Source organism: Trachemys scripta, chromosome 1 (genome assembly GCF_013100865.1).
Source record: "Trachemys scripta elegans isolate TJP31775 chromosome 1, CAS_Tse_1.0, whole genome shotgun sequence".
Lineage (NCBI taxonomy): Eukaryota > Metazoa > Chordata > Testudines > Emydidae > Trachemys > Trachemys scripta.
This window is the reverse complement of record NC_048298.1, coordinates 13,864,298-13,886,350: the sequence shown is the minus strand read 5'-3', so window position 1 is coordinate 13,886,350 and position 22,053 is coordinate 13,864,298. Positions and strand designations below refer to the sequence as shown.

The 22,053-nt window shown below is 43.8% G+C and overlaps 1 protein-coding gene across 1 annotated transcript in view; it reads right to left on the bottom strand.

The window, feature by feature from the left end:
- Window positions 1-20,273, bottom strand: part of DHTKD1 (dehydrogenase E1 and transketolase domain containing 1) — a 41,648-nt gene extending 21,375 nt beyond the window's left edge. The window contains exons 1-8 of the mRNA XM_034764863.1: window positions 20,077-20,273; window positions 16,126-16,281; window positions 14,343-14,554; window positions 11,221-11,415; window positions 10,620-10,889; window positions 3,356-3,527; window positions 1,524-1,722; window positions 243-555 (exon numbers count right to left, since the gene is read on the bottom strand). Coding sequence (XP_034620754.1) covers window positions 243-555; window positions 1,524-1,722; window positions 3,356-3,527; window positions 10,620-10,889; window positions 11,221-11,415; window positions 14,343-14,554; window positions 16,126-16,281; window positions 20,077-20,233 — 1,674 coding nt within the window. The 5' untranslated portion in view covers window positions 20,234-20,273. The remainder of the gene's footprint in view (window positions 1-242; window positions 556-1,523; window positions 1,723-3,355; window positions 3,528-10,619; window positions 10,890-11,220; window positions 11,416-14,342; window positions 14,555-16,125; window positions 16,282-20,076) is intronic.
- Between the last annotated feature and the right edge of the window lie 1,780 nt (window positions 20,274-22,053).

Genomic DNA, 22,053 nt, shown 5'->3' with positions numbered 1-22,053 from the left:
AATAAAAAATAAGTACTATAATTTTGGAGAAATTACCCTGTATTTCTCACACACACAAAAAGTGGTTCAATCCTTGCAAAGCTCAAATCAGCCTCATCACAGAAAAATTATTTCTTTTACAAGAAGACTGTCGTTCTTTAGTGGCATGCTTTGTCGTGTCAGATTTCTCCTGTAACAGGTCTATTTTTTTTTTTTTTTTGAGCTATGGAATAAGAAGTTGAACATCATTAAGCCTTACAGACCTGTACATGTGTCCTCAAAAGATGACTGTGCATCTGGAGCTCTTCAGGCACCTCCACAGACTTGATGCCAATGAATTGCAGGAGTGGCACAGGCAGGCCTGTATCCCAAATGGTGATCCTAGCAGAGGGTTCCACCATGCCACTCCAGTGAGCTTGCAGGTTGGTCGAAGGAGGGCTATACATCATCATGTTGGCTAGATGATCATTCAGCTTGGAGTAATATGAAGTCTTTATCTCCAATACCTCATCCTCAGTCATGAGCCCACTGGCTATTAGACGCTCTGCATACATGTCTGGGATACTCTTACGGGATCTGTCAGGGAGGAAGTCAAATCCCACACATGTACACTGTGCCATCCTTGTTACTGCAGTGAAATACAACCCTATTCCTGCCAGATGGCAGTATAAACTCATTCCAAGAACTGGAGTGAATGATCTGCTGGGTTACAATCATTCAGATGGAGGCCTTCCAAAAAGTAAGAGACAGAAATTCTCCAGGACAATGTGTGCTATATTGTTTATTATTGGAGACGCATCTGTAACTAGCAGCGATGGTCAAAAAGAAAGACTCGCAATCAGAGTCGCACCCTATTAATGATAAACTCAAAGCAAATTGAGCTCAGACTAGGAATCTAAGTATTCTCTTCCATCAATGTGAACATTGCATGCACACTCCATCTGAAGTGCCAGAATATACTGGCTAGCACATTTTGAAAAAAAATATTCTTTTTTGGAGTGGGGATAAAATTAGGGTAAGTTTTAGTGCTCATATAAAAGAGAGGATCTAGCTGAACTGGAAGGAACCAGCTTAAGCAGGCATTGTGCAAGCTTTCCACACAGAGCTCTGCCAATGGCCATCAGCCCTGATCTGCAAACCCTCCCCAACCCGTTGTCTGTGTCCTGAACCCCACAGATGCTCATGAGCAAAGGGCAAACCAATAGCTATTGGGAAGTTTTAAAATGCAGATGGAATATATTAACTGGTTCTTAAAGGGGCATCAAACTGCATATTCAAGCACTAACACCATCATCAGTAATGCCCAGTTTCTCTTTAATATGCAAGATGTCTTGACAGTGTGCTCCAAAGAGCACAGCCATGTCCATACTAGTACTTACCCTGCTGTGAACACAGATGCTGGTGCACTACTGCCGACAGCAGGATAGAATGTGCTTGTGTAAACAAGGACCTTAAATTTCATATAGAGCTTCTGTTACAACTGAGGATTACTGAAGCTGGTTTAAGCATGAGTTATATACCTTCCTTTGCTAGCATTAACCTACCTGATGATTTTATACATGCTGGGGTTGGTGAAGAATGGCTCATCGAGTTCATTGTGGCCCCATTGTCTGTAGCACAGCAAGTCTACAATCACATCCCTACGGAAGCGGCGCTGGTATTCAACAGCTAATCGCGTCGCTCTGATGACTTCTTCAGCATCGTCACCATTCACATGGATAACTGCACACCCAACTATCTTACCTGAATAGAAATTCAAAATATGGATTTATGAGTCAAACTCAGGGCGAGATCTAACAAAGTGCTCCCTACCCTTTGCAATCACAGGTGAATGAGCACATGGGATATGCTTACTGGAACCCAACATGTGATCTCTGCTCAGTGCATCCAAGAGAGGCCAAAAAAATCCAGAGAGAGATCCTGTCAATGGGAGCAGGGAGAAGAGTCTTTTTTGGTTGTTACAATTGCCTCGACCCTGTGCATTTGTGCAGATGGGTCCACAGTATGGTTCCAGAATGAAGTAAAGCTTCTAACAGTCCCTGGATCCTCTCATTCTGGATAGAAACTAAAGCCCTCACAGGCTGGCAACCTTCTGGTTGCATCTTGCTCCAGAAGAGAAACAAAATACAGTTTTCAACCTGAAGCAGGGTTTATCTGAAATCTATACAACATTTCCTTGGTCAGAAGCAGTCCTTCCCCTAATCCACTCATGCTAGGTTGCTCCCAGCAGACCCCGGACAGGTTTGTCAGAATTAAAGTTTTTTCAAATAAGCAGAAGAAACCCCAAAACTCACATTAGAGTTCCCTTCCCTCTGTGTGGCAACTAGACTGTCTAGGCAGCAAATCATCTAGTTCCCAGATATTGGCTTGTACTTCCTTTTATATGTTCCAGGAAAGTTAGCATGCTCTAGCTATTTCCCTGGCCCGTCTGGTGAATTTTTTTCCTCTCCACATAGAATACCACAGTTCTCTGACCTGATCACCCTCCAGGGACACAAAGGGATAATAAACCATGTCACAACCAATACACAACAGGGAAAGGAAATCTAGAGATGTGAGCCACAAAACCAATGCAGGGAGAAAATGGAATGCAATTTGCTTTCCCTATCAGTTATCATGGGTCCACCCTATAACATCTGGTTTGCTAAAGCCGTGAAACAAAGATTTAGTGTGAAACGCCCAAGACATTAATATGTTTTTAGTTGTAGGGGATATAATTACATCTACATACATGGGAAGGATAAAGCATATACTATCGAGCTAGTCAAAGCAGATTTGTGAACAAAGATAAATCAGAGAAAGAGACCCTTTGTTGACCTTATTCAAGTAGTGGCATCAACCTCATATTTCAACCACTTCTTTGAACACACAAGTCCACCATTTACACTACGATCACAACCAAGATACAGTCATACAGTAGAACCTTGGTAAGTCAATGCTTCAGAGACCCACTGTGTTTAAAAAAAAAAAGTTTGTTGAATTCAATGAATCAGCAATAAAGTCTCATACTACATCACAAAACATACTTGAAACACTTGTCAAATTTAAAAAGTTTGTTACTGATAAAACTTCACAATAGCCTCGTAAACATTCTGTAGCAGTCTGTAAAAATACTATGTAAATTTTCTCTGCTATTAAATCTTTGTCATGAAATAATCTAAATACATGAAAATTTTGTGTATTAGCAGCAAAGTGTATTCTATTAACAAGTCCAATTTACCTAATTCATCTTTACTGTGGAAAAACATTCCCTGGGACACATGAACACTAGCTGTGAAAACCAAAAGAGGAACTTGTATTTTAAATTTAAACTCCAGTGTGAATGTCTTTTACGCAGGTTACATAACCACTTGTCTGGTGACCCTTTTACACATACCAATATCGCTACAGTATAGCGACGATCTTCCTCGCTCCGGAGGAGTGGTGTAACCCAGCTGATTATTAACAATCAAATGGATGCTTCCACCAACTCTGAAATGTGGGAGATTAGAGAGTGTCAACGTTTCAGGAACAATCCCTTGACCAGAGAAAGCAGCATCACCATGAACCTAAATTATAGATGGAGACAGAAAAGGATTTGTTAGTAGCCATTGCTGAAAGAGAGGTGTCACAATGAGAAAAATAAACATCCATTACACAAGATCTTTCAGAGTGATCATCTAGCCCTATTAATACCAGCCACTCACTCCCATGCTAACTTGCTAGATTTTATATAATCTTAACTCCAATGAAAAGTCACAGCCAGCAACTGTGCACATATTGGCTGAACTCTTATCCGCTTGGAGCAAACCTATAATCTCTTAAAATAGACTTTACCATTACACACAGCATTATTACGTAACATGGTGGGTCAAGTGTAACAGTGAGACAGTAGTCTGCAGTAGATTTTCAGTAAAAGATCAGTGAACAAAAATAAGCTTGTCACCACCCTGAAAATTAAATATTGCAGGCCCAAGTATAAATGGCTTCTGTCTGTCTGCACTTCAGTAAATAGAGGCAGAGGATAGAGATACAAAGAAAGGATAAAAAAAAGGGATGAAAACAAACTTAAGTGAAGTATTTAGAAGATAAAAAGGTTTTTAAAAAGGGATTAAGAGCTATTGAAGATCCTAAAAAATACAATTAAAAACATATTTGAAGAAACTTATTTATTAAAAAAAGTTACAAACAGCCCAGGTTTTTGAAAAAGTTGAAGACACTGGGATCAATTATGGGTCTGCATTGAAACTAGATACTGTCTTTAGTTGCAGAGCTTAAATCCAAAATTCCCCAGAGTTCAGGATGATTCAGACTGAGGTTCTATTAAAGCCTCTCTCTAGTCAAAATCATTAAATATTAGAAGCTTTATGAAGCTGCTAGGTAAAACCAAATGAGGGTCTTACCTTCAGATTCAGAGTTCAGTGTCTCAGGACTCAATTGATACTCTGTAGATACAAACCCAGCCACAATACAATTGAAGAGAATGCACACGTGAAGCCCTGGTGACATGAAACCGCCGGATTTTAAATAGTTCTAATAAAACTTCTCAGTTCACCTTTACAAGCAGGCACCACAGATAAGCAGGATTACTCATTACAAGAGAGACCCTCAACATTCAGTCCCGTTTCCACTCCTGACCATGACGCTCCCTCTGTGTATTTAGAAATGAACTGTGGCAAGTTTCTGGCATCTCTGAAAGGATTTCACTTCTCGCTCCAGCTGTTTTGCTGCTCTCCAAAAGCCTCCATTTTGCATGGTCCCACTCAATAGCACCAGCTTAATTCCAGTAAACACACTAAAGCAACTGAAAAGGCTTGTCGGCCAATGCTCTGGTATCCTCCTAAGACCTTCAGAGTGTGTCACTGAAAAAGGCTCCTGAGAACTCAGCACACAAGGTTACAGGACATTTGATATTTGAGAATTTAAGTCTCATGCCCTCTTTCTACTTAAATCTGCCCCCCCTCAGTAAACAGCTAGCCTCCAGCCATGACATTTCATTCTACTGAAGAAAAAGCTTCTTGAGGCTTCCAGTCCACTTAAGGTACAAGAAAACAGAAAATAATAAAATATAGTGAAACTCACGACAAACAATCACTCAGTGCACCAGCAAGTTGCTTAATAATCTTAACTAAAGGTTGATTAAACCAAGTTATACTCAAGGTTTTTGATGCTAATATTTTAACAAGGGTCTTCTGCAGAAAGCTTTGACTCTGAATTATTGCCACAGAAAAGGCCTCTAATCTGCGCACCAGGAATACGAAAAGCATAGTGCTCCCTCCTCTACAACCAAGGAAAGCAGCAACTCCACTTTGCAAGCAAACTTAACTCCTGCTGAAATTCTGTGCCACTGCACAATGAAGAATTTGCGCAGAATTAATGTTCCACACAGAATTTATGATTCCCCCCACCCGCCCAGAACTGCCAGCGGGAGCATTATATTGTGTTATTTTGACAAAAAATATGCATCATTTTAAAATATTGTGCACAGAATTTAATTTTTTTGCACAGAATTCCTCCAATAGCAAAACTTCTCTTATGTGTATTTTGGTGTTAAATTTATACTTTGTATCTGAGAACTCCAGAGCACATTGATTGGAGAAAAAAACTGTTCAGCTTCAGTGATTGGAAATGGACAGGAAGGGAATGAGAGACACTGTAAGGGATCATTCCTCAAGGATTATTGGTTTTTGAACACCAGATACTTGGTGCTATCTGGTGCACTCCGAAGGCAAAGGACTTGGTCTTTGGAAGCATTTTGATGAGCCTCTGAAATAAGTTGTCACTGGCAGGGATGGTTCAGAAGTATCCAGAGAAAGGGTGAATTCTACCACAGGCCAGGCTTCAACTAGACGACAGCATTTTAATAAGGGGATCCAGATTATATTGGAAACCACGTCAAAGGGTCACGTAAGGCATGAGGCTGCCTGTTCTCTAACTTACGGTATTTTATATGCCCCACCCTCTTACTATAGTATCTGATTGCCTTGGAATCTTGAATGCCTCAACACCACTGTGAGCTAAGGTAATGCTTATTCCCCATTTGTAAAACAGAAAGACAGTGACTTGCCCAAGGTCACATAGGAAGTCTGTAGCAGAACAGACAATTCAATCTGGGTCTCCTGAGCCCCAGGCTCATGCCCTAATCACTGGTCCATCCTTCCTGTCTCTACTGAAGGTAGGCCCCTTAGGCTGTCTACGCTATGGACCTTACAGCAGCACAGCTGTACTGCAGCGAAGTCTCCTGTGTAGCTGCTCTATGCCAGCAGGAGAGAGCTCTCCCACCGGCATAATTAAGCCACCCCCAGTGGGCAGTGGAAGTTGTCAGCAGAAGAGCATCTCCCGCTGACATAGCGCTGTCCACACCGACGCTTTCGTCGGTGACACTTATATCAGTCAGAGGTGTGTTTTTTCGCACCTCTGACCGACAAAAAAAAGTTTTGCCAACGGAAGTGCTAGTGTAGACAAAGCTTTAGTGAAGGTTTCATTACACTGTGGTCATTTTATTCAGAAGGAGGGAAGAAGAAAGTGCACATTGTGGGTGTCAAGGAGATTAGGCTATGGAAGGGAATCAGAGACGCTTCCATGGGGAGTTAGTTTGGCCATTCCCCCCACCCACAAAGAAAAAGGGGAAAATTAGAAGGCAGGAGGGTGCCTAGCGGTAAATAAACTATTAGGGCATGTGTGACATGGGGCTAAGGATAGGGAAGGTTTTATTTATATAAAAGAGATGGGATGGAGCTGGGTAATGGAATCTGGTGGCAAAATCTAAGGGGACAGACAAGAAACAACCTCACTGGTATCAGACGTGAGCATTCCTTTCAATTCTGCCCATGGCATTTGAGTCCTCCTGGAATTTACTGGGTTTGCAGAGGAAGGTTTTTTTTTTTTTTTGGGGGGGGGGGGGAGAAAAGGAAGAATGTATTAGGTCTCATATGCTTCTCAAATCTAGGATGTCCTTTGAAATACCTTGACACGAACAGGCTAGACCTAGTTGTTTCTGTAAAACAACTCCTGGAGAAATAAGTTTATGTTTATATAGACGACCCAGCAATATAGTACAGGATTTTTCTGGCAGCCTCCATATTACATTTGAGGGAGAAAAAAATAAAATACTGTTGGCTGATGTTTTAATCTCTGTAATTAGGATTTAAAAACTGATGGACTGAAATCTCTTTCCCATGACCTACCCACTGTCATAGAAGTCCTCTTCTAATTAAAATCACCACAGCTAATTAAATCTTAACAACAGGCACAACCCCTACTTTGGGGAAGGGGAACCTGAGGCACAGAGAGGCTAATGGCCCGATTTTCAGAGATGCTGAGAAATCCACAGTAAAAGAAACGGCTGGTGTGCAGTGCTACTGAAAGTCAGACCACAGGTGCCTTGCTCAAGGAGAGAGGAGTCAAGGGCAGGTCTGGCTCTCAGACCTGTGCTCACACCAGTAGCTCACAATAGTAAGCGAAATGTCAAGATTATTGTATCAATGGCAACTTTTGAGTCACAATTTTTTTTTGTGGGAGGGGGAGGGGAATGTTGTAACTTAAGAATATTTCCAAGGTTTAAAACAAACACAATGTCCTGCAGGTCAGACGTTTCCTTTGGCTGGGTTTGCTTATGGCTCACAACTACTCTGGCTGGTCACTAGTTTCTAGACAATGCCTGATCAGGAGACCACCACTGCTTATTTATCAGCTCAGTCTTCAATAATAGTCTGAGCCTTAATTTCACCCTCTTCAGAAGTTACTGAAGAAAAAAAAGAGATGGGCAATTCTTAAGTCTCAGTCAGTGAGCGATGATTACAGAGAGATAGGTCAATGGGCCAAACAGTAGGAATCATTAAAAACTGAAGTCATGCACACGATTAGAGTTCCATTATCCAAGAACTTGCAGAAGTTTGATCTTTTCCACTACAGTGAATGGCGAGTTCAGAGAGGCTTGATCATAGAATAGAAAAAGATTATGCAATATTTTCCTTCCCTCTTCTTACAAAATTGATAACTATTTCAAAACTGCTCCAGATGCTGGAGTCTTTTCCTTTCCTCACACTTGTGGTTTGGACAGAATTTCTGAAATTATCTTGAAATTAGAATGCAGCTGTGCTGAGATCTTGGGAGAGTAAGAGCTGAAGATAAAAGTTGGTTTAACAACCAAAAAAAAAAACACACAAACAAAAACTCACACCTCCATAACATATGTTGAAATTCTTAGGAAATGCTCCTTCTCTAAGCTTAACCTAGAGGTGACGTCCCTGCATTCCTGGCCAGAAGTTACAACTACAGGAAAAACAAATCCTTTAAAGAGCTTTAAAACAAACAAACCAAGTAAATGGGTGGAAGCCGCAAGACACACAAGCCACGGGCCCAAGACGCTTAAATCAACACATATAAATGCCAGTTTTTGGCCATACATATCTAAAACCCAGCATGACTCAAAACAAATTCCCACACTAGAGCAGAAATGTGGCCCATCTAGACCAGTTCTCATGTCCTGTACTGGTTCATGCCAGGTGCTTTATGATCTGACCAGACTACAGCTGAAACCATGCTAGCAATAATTGTATTTTATAGTCTTGCACTATGGACAGAAATTCCCCCTGCCATTTATAATCATATTTCAAAGAGATTATAGCAGTCTAATGGTATGTCACCAAGCTTATCCCACTCATGAGAAATGGTCTGTATGAGGATATTGGAATAAAATACATATCAGGAGACCATATTTATGGACTTTAAACAGAAAGTGTCAATGAAAGAGGGAGTCAAGGAATGCGAGGTAAAAAACTGATAACTCAGGCATAAGAGATGGAGAAGTACTGAGGATATTTACAGATGTTTAGCTCCCAAATGGACCCTTTTTACAATCTTGGGATATAGAACTTCATCCAGAAATGTTGTGAAGGAAGATCTGGAGAACTGGGTTCACGGTTAGTCTCACTGCCATTTTAGTGGTACTGCTTCCCTTTCACCATCTATAACCAGCCATAAAACAGAGAGAAGGAGCCAGCTGCCAGCTCCCATGCCAATACTACTGTCCCTAGCCAAAAGTAAGTGAGCAAAGAGAACTAGAGCAAGCCAGCCTTGAGACTTTTTACATTCATCACTGGGAAGAGGAAATAACTTGCAGGGAGCTGTGCAACAAAAAGCCTGAAGTGAGGCTCTAAGACAGAGACTCTGAAAGAAGAGCTTTATACCTATTTGACTGGTTGAGTGCCCCCAACCAATAACCACCGTAGTCCTATGTTCTTTATTTTTAGTGCCCGACCCAAACCCCTATTAAAAACACCACATGATCATCAATATAACAAAGCTATACAAAGCCTGACAGCAATCCCCCACATGGGAGTTGGCTTGTGTTGCACAGAAGTGGGTAGAAGATCTGAGACCAATACTAGTTTAACAGGAAACACCACAAAACAAACAGGGCCTGGTTGCTCCCTGAACATCTGTGTTTTGCAGGAGGGGAAAGAGTTACACCTGTTTAAGTTTATGAGATCACTTCCCTCACTGTCTCCACAAGAGGTATCACAAAAAGGCCACACAAACAAGACAGTTTTCCATATCCTCTCTAAACTCCAGGTGGAAAAGTGCAATTTTCATCAATCCACTAGAGCACTGTACAGTGTTGCCAGTTTTGCAGAATGGACAAGAAAAAAAAAAATAGATGCGTTACACAGTTCAATTTGGAACCTGAGCTTCACACCAGAGCAATCACTAGCTAATGAAAGGAGAGGAATGAGCTAGTAAGCTCAGGGGCATGTTTTACCAAACAAATAAAATGCAAGTAAGTCTCCTGATTAAAAACAAAAAAGAGTTCAGCAAATGCAAAAAGCTGCACTGTTTTGTTGGAAACATGAATGAGGCCATCCAGTCCCAACAGTGACTTCTTTGCATTATCTTAACCTCTCTTTCCAACAGTCCATCAATCTCCCTCTCCAGAAGGGAACTGAAGCATTTCTTTAATTCCAATTATTTCCCCACTAATGTCCTCCATGTTCATTGCTCTTGGCATGAAACAGTTCTTCCCCAGTTCCCTATTTACTCCTAGTTTCTAAAAGTCTAAGAGCAGAGTTCTCAGTTGTGGACTCAACAGAATGGAGGGAAAAAAACTTCTCTTTATTAACTGAGGGTTTTTCACAATTTTGATGCAGTTCTGAAGGAGAGAGAGAACCCCTTTTGGTAGCCAGGAAAGATTTACCTGGACAGTACAGTGCTGAGACACCTCCCTCACCACGACAACAAACTCCAATGGATAATACACACTGCAGTGTTGGTTGTTCATTTTTCTCCAAGGACATGTTTTCAGAGGCTGGGAGACTGAAGGTTCCTGCTTGTTTCTATTTCAAGCTCTAATCACCCTGATTAGAAACAATGGGGGAGCATGACAGTTTAAACGGCAAAAATGGCAAAATGGCGGTTAGGGGAAACAGATGTGTGCAGCTTTCAACAACAACAAAAAAGTCCAGATAGAGATCATTGGCTTGGAAATCTTAAAACTGGGATTCTTAAAAACTATGCCAGTTGCATTGTCATCTGGAGATCTCCTTTTTGCGAACAGTGAATAAACCTAGCTCTTCGCCTTTCCTCTGATTTACAAACTTTACACCAAGTATCATCTTTCATACTCTCATTTGGGAAAATTTGTTACTGAGCTCTCCAAGTACCTGTAGGCAGATGACTTTGTCTCCAGCTTGCGCGGCACTGTCTAGCGAGTAATCTCCGTCAAGAAGAGACTGTTGCCTTCCGCGTGTCTTGCCAACAGCCACCGGATTAATTGCTTCTAGATGTGATGGATTAGGCAACATGGTGACATGCAGAGGGCGGTGCGAACCAAAGTCTAGATCTACAGAGGATGTCAGGTGGGACAGGACATCTCCAATCGCTGGCGAATTTTCTGGAAATTCACTTAAGCCACGCATTTTACGGAACATCAGCTGCATAGAAATAAGATTAGTTACACGATGCACATTTGCATTTATGTTACAAATTTTGGAGATGTTTTTGTTTGTTTTAAGTCACACACTTTGGGTGAAGTCATAACCCTTTGGACCTTGCCATTTAAGCCCTTTTCTTGCAATTCCCCAAGCATTTTCACAGGGAGATCTGCGGAACCCATGGCAGGAAGAAGGATGCGCTCACATAAATTGACCTATCACTTGTACTCAAGCACTGGCAATGAGATATTTTCTTGTCAAATAAAAAACTTATTACACAAAAATCTGAGTAAACAGCGAGCCACCGCTAGTGAGACAATCTGTCCCTTACCTCAGGTGGAAATTGAAGCAGCCCAGTGAGGAGATTAAGCCTTCCTCGATGAGGCATTCCAAGAATGATGTCTGTCACCCCAGTGTACACACACATCTTTAACAACTCATGGAAAAAACCCATCATGCTCTCTGCTCCTTCACCACTGTATCGTTTCACTGTGGAAAACTTGGTGGCCAAGAAGCGGTCAAACTCCTGATAAAAACAACAGAGTATGACTACAAGTCATTGAACACAATATTGGACTTCCTATAAAAGCACCAGTTACACAATTCTATGCAGCGTATAAAACCTGGACAAAACCCGGACAAAACCCCAGCTCGCCTCAGCAGACCTTTCTCACCTACCCACACCCAATCTAGTATAAGAGGCTATGACTGAGATCAAATGAGAGATCAGCCAGTGTCTAGTTTTATGTTAGGATGTGAGATCACGCATTCCTTCCCCCCTTACCTCCCAAACACGTACATGCGTCAGGAGGCGTAGGAAGAACATGACACAATGTGAAGGGTGGCACAGAGAGTCAACTTGTTCAATCTGAAAATGGTGTTACTAACAAGGTTATTTCACAGGGGCATTAGGAAGCCAAGTTCGTTAGCATTCGTTAGCCTTAAAGAGCCTCTGATCCAATGTGCAATATATTATTTTGATTAGTATTATACATGGCCCTGGGTGCTCAGGCACAAGTACAGTTGAGATGGAAAGGAAGAGGAAAAGACACTCAGTTCTATGTCTAGTTTTTCCCCTCACTAGTTTTGTGCAACAAAGTTTTTGGAGAAACCTTAAAGTGTAAAAAATTCCTGCAGTGTTTACAACTATGGAGTGAAAATAAGAACATGAGAATGGCCATACTGGGTCAGACTATAGGTCCATCCAACCCAGCATCCTGTCTGCCGACAGTGGCCAATGCCAGGTGCCCTAGAGGGAATGAACCTAACCGGCAATGATCAAGTGATCTCTCTCCTGCCATCCATCTCCACCCTCTGACAAACAGAGGCTAGGGACACCATTCCTTACCCAGATATAGGCTATGTCTATACTAGAGATATTACAGTGGCACAGCTGTACCAATGTAGCTGCGCCACTGTACGATCTCAAGAGTAGCTGCTCTATGCCAATGGGAGAGAGCTCTCCCATAGACATAATTAAATCACCCCTAACAAGCGGCGGTTGCTATGTCAGTGGGAGAAGCCCTCCTGCCAACATAGCGCTGCGTGCACTACCACTTATGCCAGTGCAATTTATGTCACACACACACACCCACACACCCACACACACCCTGAGCGACATAGTGTAGACATGTCCTAAAACTGTAATTGAGAAGGTTTAATTGAGCAACAGCCTCAGAGTCTGGCCGGCTGGTATTTGTTTGTAGTTAGCCAATACTCAGCAGCCTTGAATTTAAGAACATACACACAAAAGTGCAGCAGGAGCAACATTTCCCATACAATCTTCTCTAGACCCTGAGGGCAATCCTGGTACTACTGAAGCCAAAGGAAAATTTGCAATTGATTTCAGTAGGGTCAGGAAAAACCCTAGATTACTAACTTCCTTAATGAAACAGCCACTGAGGGAAATAAGCCTGTCAACTGCATTTAAAAAAATAATAAGGGCAACGAAGCACACACTCATTTGCACAGAGAAATTTGGGCCACATGAAAGCCAGAAGCAGGGACATCTTCATATAAATACTCTTGTGCCACTATATGAATAAGAGAAAAAGTAAAATGAAAAAACCCACAAAATTTTACATTATGGAAATATTTGGCTAGAGTCCCCCAAAACACTCAGCCCACGCACTTTATCAGGGCCGCAGGAGGGAGCCTTTCACTGCCCCTTACAGAACGCACTGGGAATGAAACAAGAGCTCCTTTGCCAAACGCTTTGGCAGTACTATCCAAAAAGCTATTTCGCCAGAGCAACGCTACTGGAACCCTGATCATGCCCACATTTAGCTACCCTCCTCTCTAAATAATAAAGGGCTTTCTTCCAGAATATTCCCTGTTGAGAGAGATTGTGACTAGAAGCTGATGATGAGGGGGAACAACTGACAGATAGGGAGGGTGAAACTGGAAGGGAAACACAGAACACTGGAACAGCAGCACATGTGCCTGAACTCTCCTTGAGAGCAATACCTCACTGTTTCCCATGCAATCAACTACTAACAGAGTAAAGCACTGCAGTTTTCTTTTAAGAATTGCTGCTGTAGTTAATGTGAACAACTCCCTCCAACTAGAATTATTTTGTTTCTACACTGCATCTATCAGATAAAACTCAGATCTTGCCCATCTCAAACACACATGTATATTTAGACAGTAAGCTTATCGTGTAGAGTCTGTTTGGGGAAGGTGGGAGAAGAGGTTGATGTTTTTCCCCCTAGTGTTTGTAGTGTGTTGTTAGTGCTGCTGTTACTGCAGCACTGTTAATGCAGTGAGCGTTGCTGTTCCTGGAGCTCTGGTGTCAGCTGCAAGCAAACAGTGCAACGTGTTGATTCAGCAGACCTCAATGTTATTCATAAGAAAGCCCACAGGCTTGGTTTGGTGGTGAAGACGCTCGGCCAGGTTTATTGTCAAAGCACGTTCCTAGTGTGCCATAGGAACTATGGGTACATTAAACACACGTATCCCTGCGACAAGGTACCAGTTCAACCAGCACACCAGGATGCTGTCCCCTACACTAGTATAAAGATGCCTTTCCTATGACTTCCCCTTTTATACATTAAAGGAAACAAGTTACTTATTACTCTCCAGATGTTGTTACCCTTATACTTGTACCTGCTCATTTGAATAAGACATCCTAATCCATCATCCCGTTATCCCCTCCTCATCTTTATGAGGGGTCAGCATGATCTTGTATCTTTTCTTAGGAATGAGTTTATGTAGTTACCTGAGAAATCTGTTTTTGTACCATCCTCCCTGGTCAGGAATGTGCTTCCTTGGTTAGCAGACACCTAGTGTTCTACCAAGGCCATGCCTACTCTGGTTCACAGCTTTTGGTTCATACTGCTAGTTATGCCTATGGCTCCAGCAAGGCCTATACAATGCCTAGCACAATGGGTCCTGGTTCATTACTGAGGCTCATAGGCACTACTGTAATATAAATAATAAAGATATACAGTGTACCTGAGATTCTAGCATCACTTTAGACAAATGCTTTCTCTCTTCTGTTGTAAATGCCTCCTGTTTTAATTGCTCAAACCTTTTAGCAAACCATTCTTTCTCCTCCAAGCTTGACAGCTGACTTGTTTCTATAGAAATATGTCCACAATATACATGGTCAAGATAAGTCAACACATCCTCTAAGGAAGCCTCTTCCTTCCCCATGTTCAGGAGCCCTGGGATGACAAAAAAGGTGATCTATTCAATAACAATGTGAATAATGATTTGAAAACACAATTTCATGTCCTGTCCAGCTACTCTTCATTTGAAGGCAAAGTTCTCAAGAAACTTTATAAAAACACTACAGTGTTAAAAACACTTAAGATGTCTATAGCACTGCCAAAGAATGGTATGTATCTTTGGAAGTGCTATAAACACCTTCCAAAGAATGGTATGCATCACTGTAAGCTTTTCCAATCAGAGTTGTCTTTTTACTACGTATTGTATAGCATCTAGCACAATGAGACCCTGATGGATTATTGGGGCCCCCAAGCACTAGTGCAATACAGACCTACCCACTTCACAGATGGGGAAAATGAGGTGTACAGAGAATCTGAGTGATCCAAGATAACAATGAGTTAGTGGTAGAGCCAGGAAGAGAAGCCAGGTCTTCGGATTTTCATATCAGTGCCTTAGCCACTAGACCACAGTGGCTCTGTTACTGTAGTGCTTGATAATGTAGTTGAACACGGTATACTATTAATATGTAACCTGAAAGCTACATTAACAATTACACAGTTACCTAAGAGTTATTATGAGGTTTCAGGAAATGTTATAAGCTGGGCATTCAGCTGCCACAATGACTGGTATAATAGAAGAATTTATATTTAGATAAGATAAAATATGTTTTTCTCCCCAAGAACTGCCTCACTAAACAGCAATGCAACAACCGGCTCTTTCATACAGGCAATCATTTAGGGTAAGAACATTTTAAGGACTGACTAAATTATTAGTGAGAAGTGGATATGATGCTGAATGCCTAAGGCAACAGAAACTGCAGAGCTAGTGGAGCACTCATTTCCACATGTTCCATGACAGCTAGCCTTTTGTTAGGTAGTACAGGACCAATGTGCAATGGCCCCGTCAATAAACTCCTGTGTTGTATGGAGAATATTTATAATTTTGAATGCATATTAGAAAACACCTACCAGGCAGTGAGATGCTGTGGAATAACTTCCAGACAGACATGGTAGAAGTTTCAGTGTTTGCATCTCTTAAAGGCAGATTAGATAAAGCACCAGGAAAAAAAAAAAAAATGCTGCAGGAAACAATCCTGCACTGATCAATAGATGATCAAGTCTTTTCCATCTTAAATTTCCATAATTATAGTTAGAAGTGGTCTGAGGCACAAATTTCTGACCAGGACGTGAATTTTTGCATGTTTGCAGAGATTTTAATCTATGCTTTTAGTTCCTGCCTATTGTAGCCTGAGGATTTTGAGTTATTTCTGAACTAAACAGGACCACATCCTTATCAGCATTTCCATCTAGAAGGCTCCCTCAGTTAAAGGTGTTACTGCAGCTTTAGCAGTGATTGATACTGAAAACTTTCTCTTTGCTATCCATAGCTGTCCGTATCTCTTAAAATCCCTCAGCCTTAACAAAAACCATGAAGACAGTTTGCCATACTAATGTTGAAGTATTACCTCATTTTCATCCTACAGGAAAAAGAAAAGCTCAACCATTTCCTTTGTCTGACAGATTCCGAACACAGCCCAAATCAGCTGTGCACCAGGAAGCAGACTTACCTGTGGTATTGAAAGGTCCCTGAAGCACTTCTGTCAGCACTCGAATTTCAGGTACCATGTCCATCACAGCTTGGCCAGCAAACAAAGGGTTAATTTTGGCAGCTTTGTGGCCATGTTCACAGTATGCAGTTACTAAACGGGCAAGGCCATGATCAACTAAATATAAAGGGGAAAACAGAACAAATTTAGCACATGCACTGCTAACCTATTAATAGCATCAGTTTAGTGGTCAGAATACAGGCCCTACAATCATAGAATTGTAGGACTGGAAGAGACCTCGAGAGGTCGTCTAGTCCAGTCCCCTGCACTCATGGCAGGATTACGTATTATAGACCATCCCTGACAGGTGACTGTCTAACCTGCCCTTAAAAACCTCCAATGACAGAGATTCCACAACCTCTTAGGCAATTTATTCCAATATTTAACTACTCTGACAGTTAGGAAGTTTTTCCTGATATCCATCCTAAACTTCCCTTGCTGCAATTTAAATCCATTGCTTCTTGTCCTATTCTCAGAGATTAATGAGAACAGTTTACCCTCCCCCCTTCTTGTAACAACATTTTATGTACTTGAAAACGGTTATGTCCACCCCTCAGTCTTTTCTTCTCCAGACTGAACAAAAAAAATGTTTCAATCTTTCCTCATAGGTCAAGTTTTCTAGACCTTTAATCATTTTTGTTGCTCTTCTCTGGACTTTCTCCAATTTTTCCACATCTTTTCTGAAATGTGGCACCCAGAACTGGACACAATACTCTAATTGCGGCCATATCAATGTGGAGTAGAGCAGAAGAATTACTTCTCACATCTTGCTTACAAACACTCCTGCTAATATATCCCAGAATGATGTTAGTTTTTGCAACAGTGTAACACTGTTGACTCATATTTAGCTTGTGGCTCACTAGGACTCCCTTTCTGCAGTACTCCTTCCTAGGCAGCCATTTCTCATTCTGTATGTGTGCAACTGATTGTTCCTTCCTAAGTGGAGTACTTTGCATTTGTCCTTATTGAATTTCATTCTATTTACTTCAGACCATTTCTCCAGTTTAGCGAAATCATTTTGAATTTTAATCCTATCCTTCACAGCACTTGCAACCTTCACAGCTTGGTACCATCCACAAACTTTATAAGTGTATTCTCTATGCCATTGTCACTCCATGCATAACTCCTGGGGGAATTCTGCACCACAAAATTAAAAATTCTGCACACAATACTTTAAAATTCTGCATATTGTATTTGTCAAAACACCACAATATAATCATGGCAGTTTCAATTATTTTGGTAATTTATTTCAAAATAGCTGTCACCAATAAAGTTTGTAATAATACAGACAAAAGAAAAAAGATACAGGATTTTTTTTTTTTTTTGACCAAGAGATTCCTTACTAGGCAAATTAATACAGAACTTTGTGTACTATAGTTTAAATGAATTACTTAAACATATTTCTCACACCCGTCAGAAGCAGTGCAAAGGCTTGGGGGAGTCAGAGGTAACAGAGGAGCGGAGGGAGAGGGAAGGAGCCTGGATATTAAGTTGGAGGGTTGTTGGGTGTGGGTGGGAGAAGTATGGAACTGGGGTTTTTTGGTGGGATGGGGGGTAGGGAAGGGACTGTTAGAAAGTTGCAGAGCCTCCTGCATGCAGACCCTGACTGACCCCCTAGCTTCTCCCATTCAGTCAGGCACATCTGCCCCCATCCCCATGTGGCCATGCAGCACCTGCCACACTTGTTCCTTACTCATATCATTAGACCAGGGATAAGCAACCTTTCAGAAGTGGTGTGCCGAGTTGTTATTTATTCACTCTAATTTAAGGTTTTGCGTGCCAGTAATACATTTTAACATTTTTAGAAGGTCTCTTTCTATAAGACTATAATATATAACTAAACTATCGTTGTATGTAAAGTAAACAAGGTTTTTAAAATGTTTAAGAAGCTTCATTTAAAATTAAATTAAAATTCAGAGCCCCTTGGACCAGTGGCCAGGATCTGGGCAATGTGAGTGCCACCTTCGGCACGCGTGCCATAGGTTGCCTACCCCTGCATTAGACAACGCTGCCTTCACACTTTTTTCCCCATGTAAACAAGCTGCAAACTGAATAGTAGCTGCTCAAGTTAGTCAGTGAACAAATAAATAAATAAATTAAATAAATTAAAAAAAAAAAAAAAAGACACCCAAGAAAATGGTGACCTGTTCAAGGACAATTTCTAAACAGAACCTGCAGGATCAGGGAAGAGGCTAGGAAGGGGTGCAGTGGGGGTAGGGCCTGTGGCAGATCCAGGGGATGAGCAGTGAGCACCCCCAGCACATTGGAAAGTTGGCACCTGTAGCTCCAGCCCTGGAGTTGGTGCCTATACAAGGAGCCGCGCATTAACTTCTGAAGAGCCGCATGTGGCTCCAGAGCCACAGGTTAGCCACCCCTGAGTTAGATGATCAGTAAAGCCAGCCAAAGATTCATGACTGCCTGCAGCCAAGATTTTTTAAAGCCATTGACTAGTCAGCCCAGCTTCCCTGGACTTTCTGAGACCCTGATTTTCCAAAGGTTTTGAATGTCCCTTGCCACCTGCAGAAAAACAATCATTGTCATACACTGTAAAAACCATAACACACTGGATTATTCATGCAACACACAAGTACAGATTTATCATCTAAGGCTACAGCTACACTACACACCACTGGCGAAGATGTATAGCGTTTGCATAGCTATGTGCCACAAGTGAAAGGCTCTGGTAGTTGGGAGACAGCAGGGAAAACCTCTGGCAGCTTCCTGCTGGAAAGTCTCTGGCAGGGGAGAGGCAGCGGGGAAAGACTGAGCCCTCCTCAGCTCCCTCCCCCATCAGAGCCTTTCCCCATGTAAAAGGGAGCAGGGGAGGAGACAGCTGGGGAAAAGCTTTAGCAGTTCCTTGATGCCAGAGCCTTCCACTGTGGAAAACAAAGGTTCTGGGAACAGAAAGGCTTCTTGCCACATCATGGAAGGATTCCAACAGCAGGTAGGGTTGCCAATTTTTGGTTGGATGTATTCCTGGAGGTTTCATCACATGACATTAATCTTTAATTAAAGATTAATATTTAACTCCCAGGATTCCAGGACAATCCTGGAAGATTTTCCAGGAGATTTTCCCCGCAGCCGGGAAAGGCTCCAGCTGCAGGGAACTGTCCATGCCTTTCCCTTCTGCCTCCCCCCTGCCAGAGACCTTCCCCACTCTCTCTTTCTTGGCACTTTTTCCTGGAGAGGGGAAAGGCTCTGGCATCAGCTAAGCAGTGGGACACTACACCCACACCTTTCAAGCATGTCTTTACTCGCCTAAACTGTGCCTCCAGACTGCAAGCCCCCAGAAAACTTGGGTACGTACTCAGGTTGCTAGCCCGGGGTGAAGCCCGTAGCGCCACGTCTACACTGCTGTTGTTCTCTGTGCTAGCCCCAAGTCAAAGCTAACAGGGGTATGCTCACCCTGGGCCACAATCACACCTTCCCTTTGCAGTGCTGGCAGACCCTAAGCAACAGCTCCTCAGGAGGCGGTGGGCAAAGGTGGACCCTGTCTCAGGGGACGAAGTCAACACACACACACACACAGTAGCCAGCTCTGGGGAGAGGGATGCATCCTCCAGAACCAGGACTGCCAGACAGCCCCTCCCCAAAATACAACAGGGGCAGACAGACAAACGAGGCTGGGAATCAACCCCAGCACAGGCTAGGGTGACCAGCTGTCCCGATTTTATAGGGACAGTCCCTGATATTTGGGGCTTTTTCTTATATAGGCACCAATTAGTCCCCACCCCCCACTTTTCACATTTGACGTCTGGTCACACTAGCACGGCGCCCCACTAGAACAGTGCAGTGCCCCCCCCCCCCAGCCAGGGACAGACAGACAGACGGACAGATCTCCCTCCCCCCACGGACAGACAGACAGACAGACGCACCCCACGCGCTGGGCCTGGGGCAGAGGGACTCGCCCACCTGCTCTGCCGCCCACGCAGACCCTGCTTGGCTCCGCGGCGTCCGCGCTCTCCGCCTTGCGGGGCTTGTAGCCGTACACCCCCCGCTCCGTGCGGTACCAGCGCCGCAGCGGCCAGGCCCGGCCGGCCAGCGCCAGGCTCCTCGCCGCCACAGCCATCGCGCTCCGTGGGGCTGGCAAGGCGGGGGCAGGGCTGCGGCCGACGCCCCCAGCACGGATTGGCCCGGCGCGCCCCGCGGGTGAGCGGCAGAACGGTTAGTCCCGCCCACGCCAGCAGGAATTTAAAGGGGCAGGGGCCATTTCTAGCAGGAGGGAGGGTTAAGAGGTTGAGAGGAGGGGGCAGGAAATGGGTTGAAGGGGGCGTGGCGTGGCTTGTGGGGGAGATGTGATTTGATGATGATGGGGGGAGGGGCAAATCAAAGGTTGTTTGGGGGAGGGGCTTTGGAGGGAGAAATGTTAGATTTGGGGAAGGGTAAGTGGGACTATGTGATCTGATGGGGGAGGGGATATGTGGTTTGGGGGGAGGGTATGTTTTGGGGGGAAGTGTGTGGGGGAGAAGCGTTAGATTGGGGAGGTTATGTGGCTTGTGGGGGGGTATGTGATTTGATGGGGGAGAGGTGCTTAGCTTGTGGGGAGGGCCATGTTGGAAGGTATTTCGTTGTTAAGGGAAGGGTGTCTGGTGGTGGACGGTTTGTGGGGAGAGGGTTACTGGGGGGGAAGAGGTATTTAGGTATAAGGCATATGGTTAGTAACAGAGAGGTATTTTGGAGAATAGTGGCTGGTTTGAGGCCAGGATGTTGGATGTTAGTGGAGGGGTATTTTGGTGGATCGGGCTGCTAAAAGTCCAGCCGGCGGCGCAGCGGGGCGAAGGCAGGCTCCCCACCTGCCCTGGCTCCATGCAGCTCCCAGAAGCAGCTGGCATGTCTGGCTCCTAGGCACTGGGGAGTCTCCGTATGCTGCTCCCCCCCCCCCAAGCACCGGCTCCGCAGCTCACATTGGGTGGGAACTGCGGCCAATGGGAGCTGCGGGGGCGGCTCCCTCCTGGTGGGGGCAATGCACAGAGCCCCCTGGCCCCTCTGCCTAAGAGCCGGACGTGCTGGCTGTTTCTGGGAACCGCCTGACGTAAGCACCACCCAACTGGAGCCTGCACCCCAAACTGCCTCCTGCACCCCAAACCCCTGCCCCAACTCGGAACCCCCTCCTGCACCCTAACACCCTCCCACAACCTGCACCCTTCACCCCCTCACACACCCCAACTGCCCCAGCACTCCGAACCCCTTGGCCCCAGCTTTAGGGAAATGAGGAATTTGTTGGGAAGAGCAGTTTTTGTTAAGGAAACTGTGAGATCAGAAAGAGAATGTGGCTGCAGACAGAGTGAAGGAATTTAATGCAGCCTCACTTTACCCCAAATTGAAACAGGAAAGGACAGTGACATACTAGTGCTTCCCAAATATTTTCTGAGTTGCATGCATTGGGAACCATAACAAATTCCCAGGACCGTTACAAACAAAACTGCTCTGGAACACATTCTTTTATCCAATAAAAGGTGAGAACATATTTGTGCTCCTGTCTCTGAACTATGGCAGCTCAAATATCAGAGGGGTAGCCGTGTTAGTCTGAATCTGTAAAAAGCAACAGAGGGTCCTGTGGCACCTTTAAGACTAATAGAAGTATTGGAGCATAAGCTTTCGTGGGTGAATGCCCACTTCATCAGACGCAAGTAATGGAAATTTCCAGAGGCAGGTATAAATCAGTATGGAGATAACGAGGTTAGTTCAATCAGGAAGGGTGAGGTGATCTGCTAGCAGTTGAGGTGTGAACACCAAGGGAGGAGAAACTGCTTCTCTAGTTGGATAGCCATTCACAGTCTCCGGCCGGTCGGGGAGAGCGGGGCCCCGGCCGGGCTCGCCGCCCTCCCCCCGGCGCTCCGGCCGGTCGGGGAGAGCGGAGCCGCGGTGGACTCGCCACCCTCCCCTGCC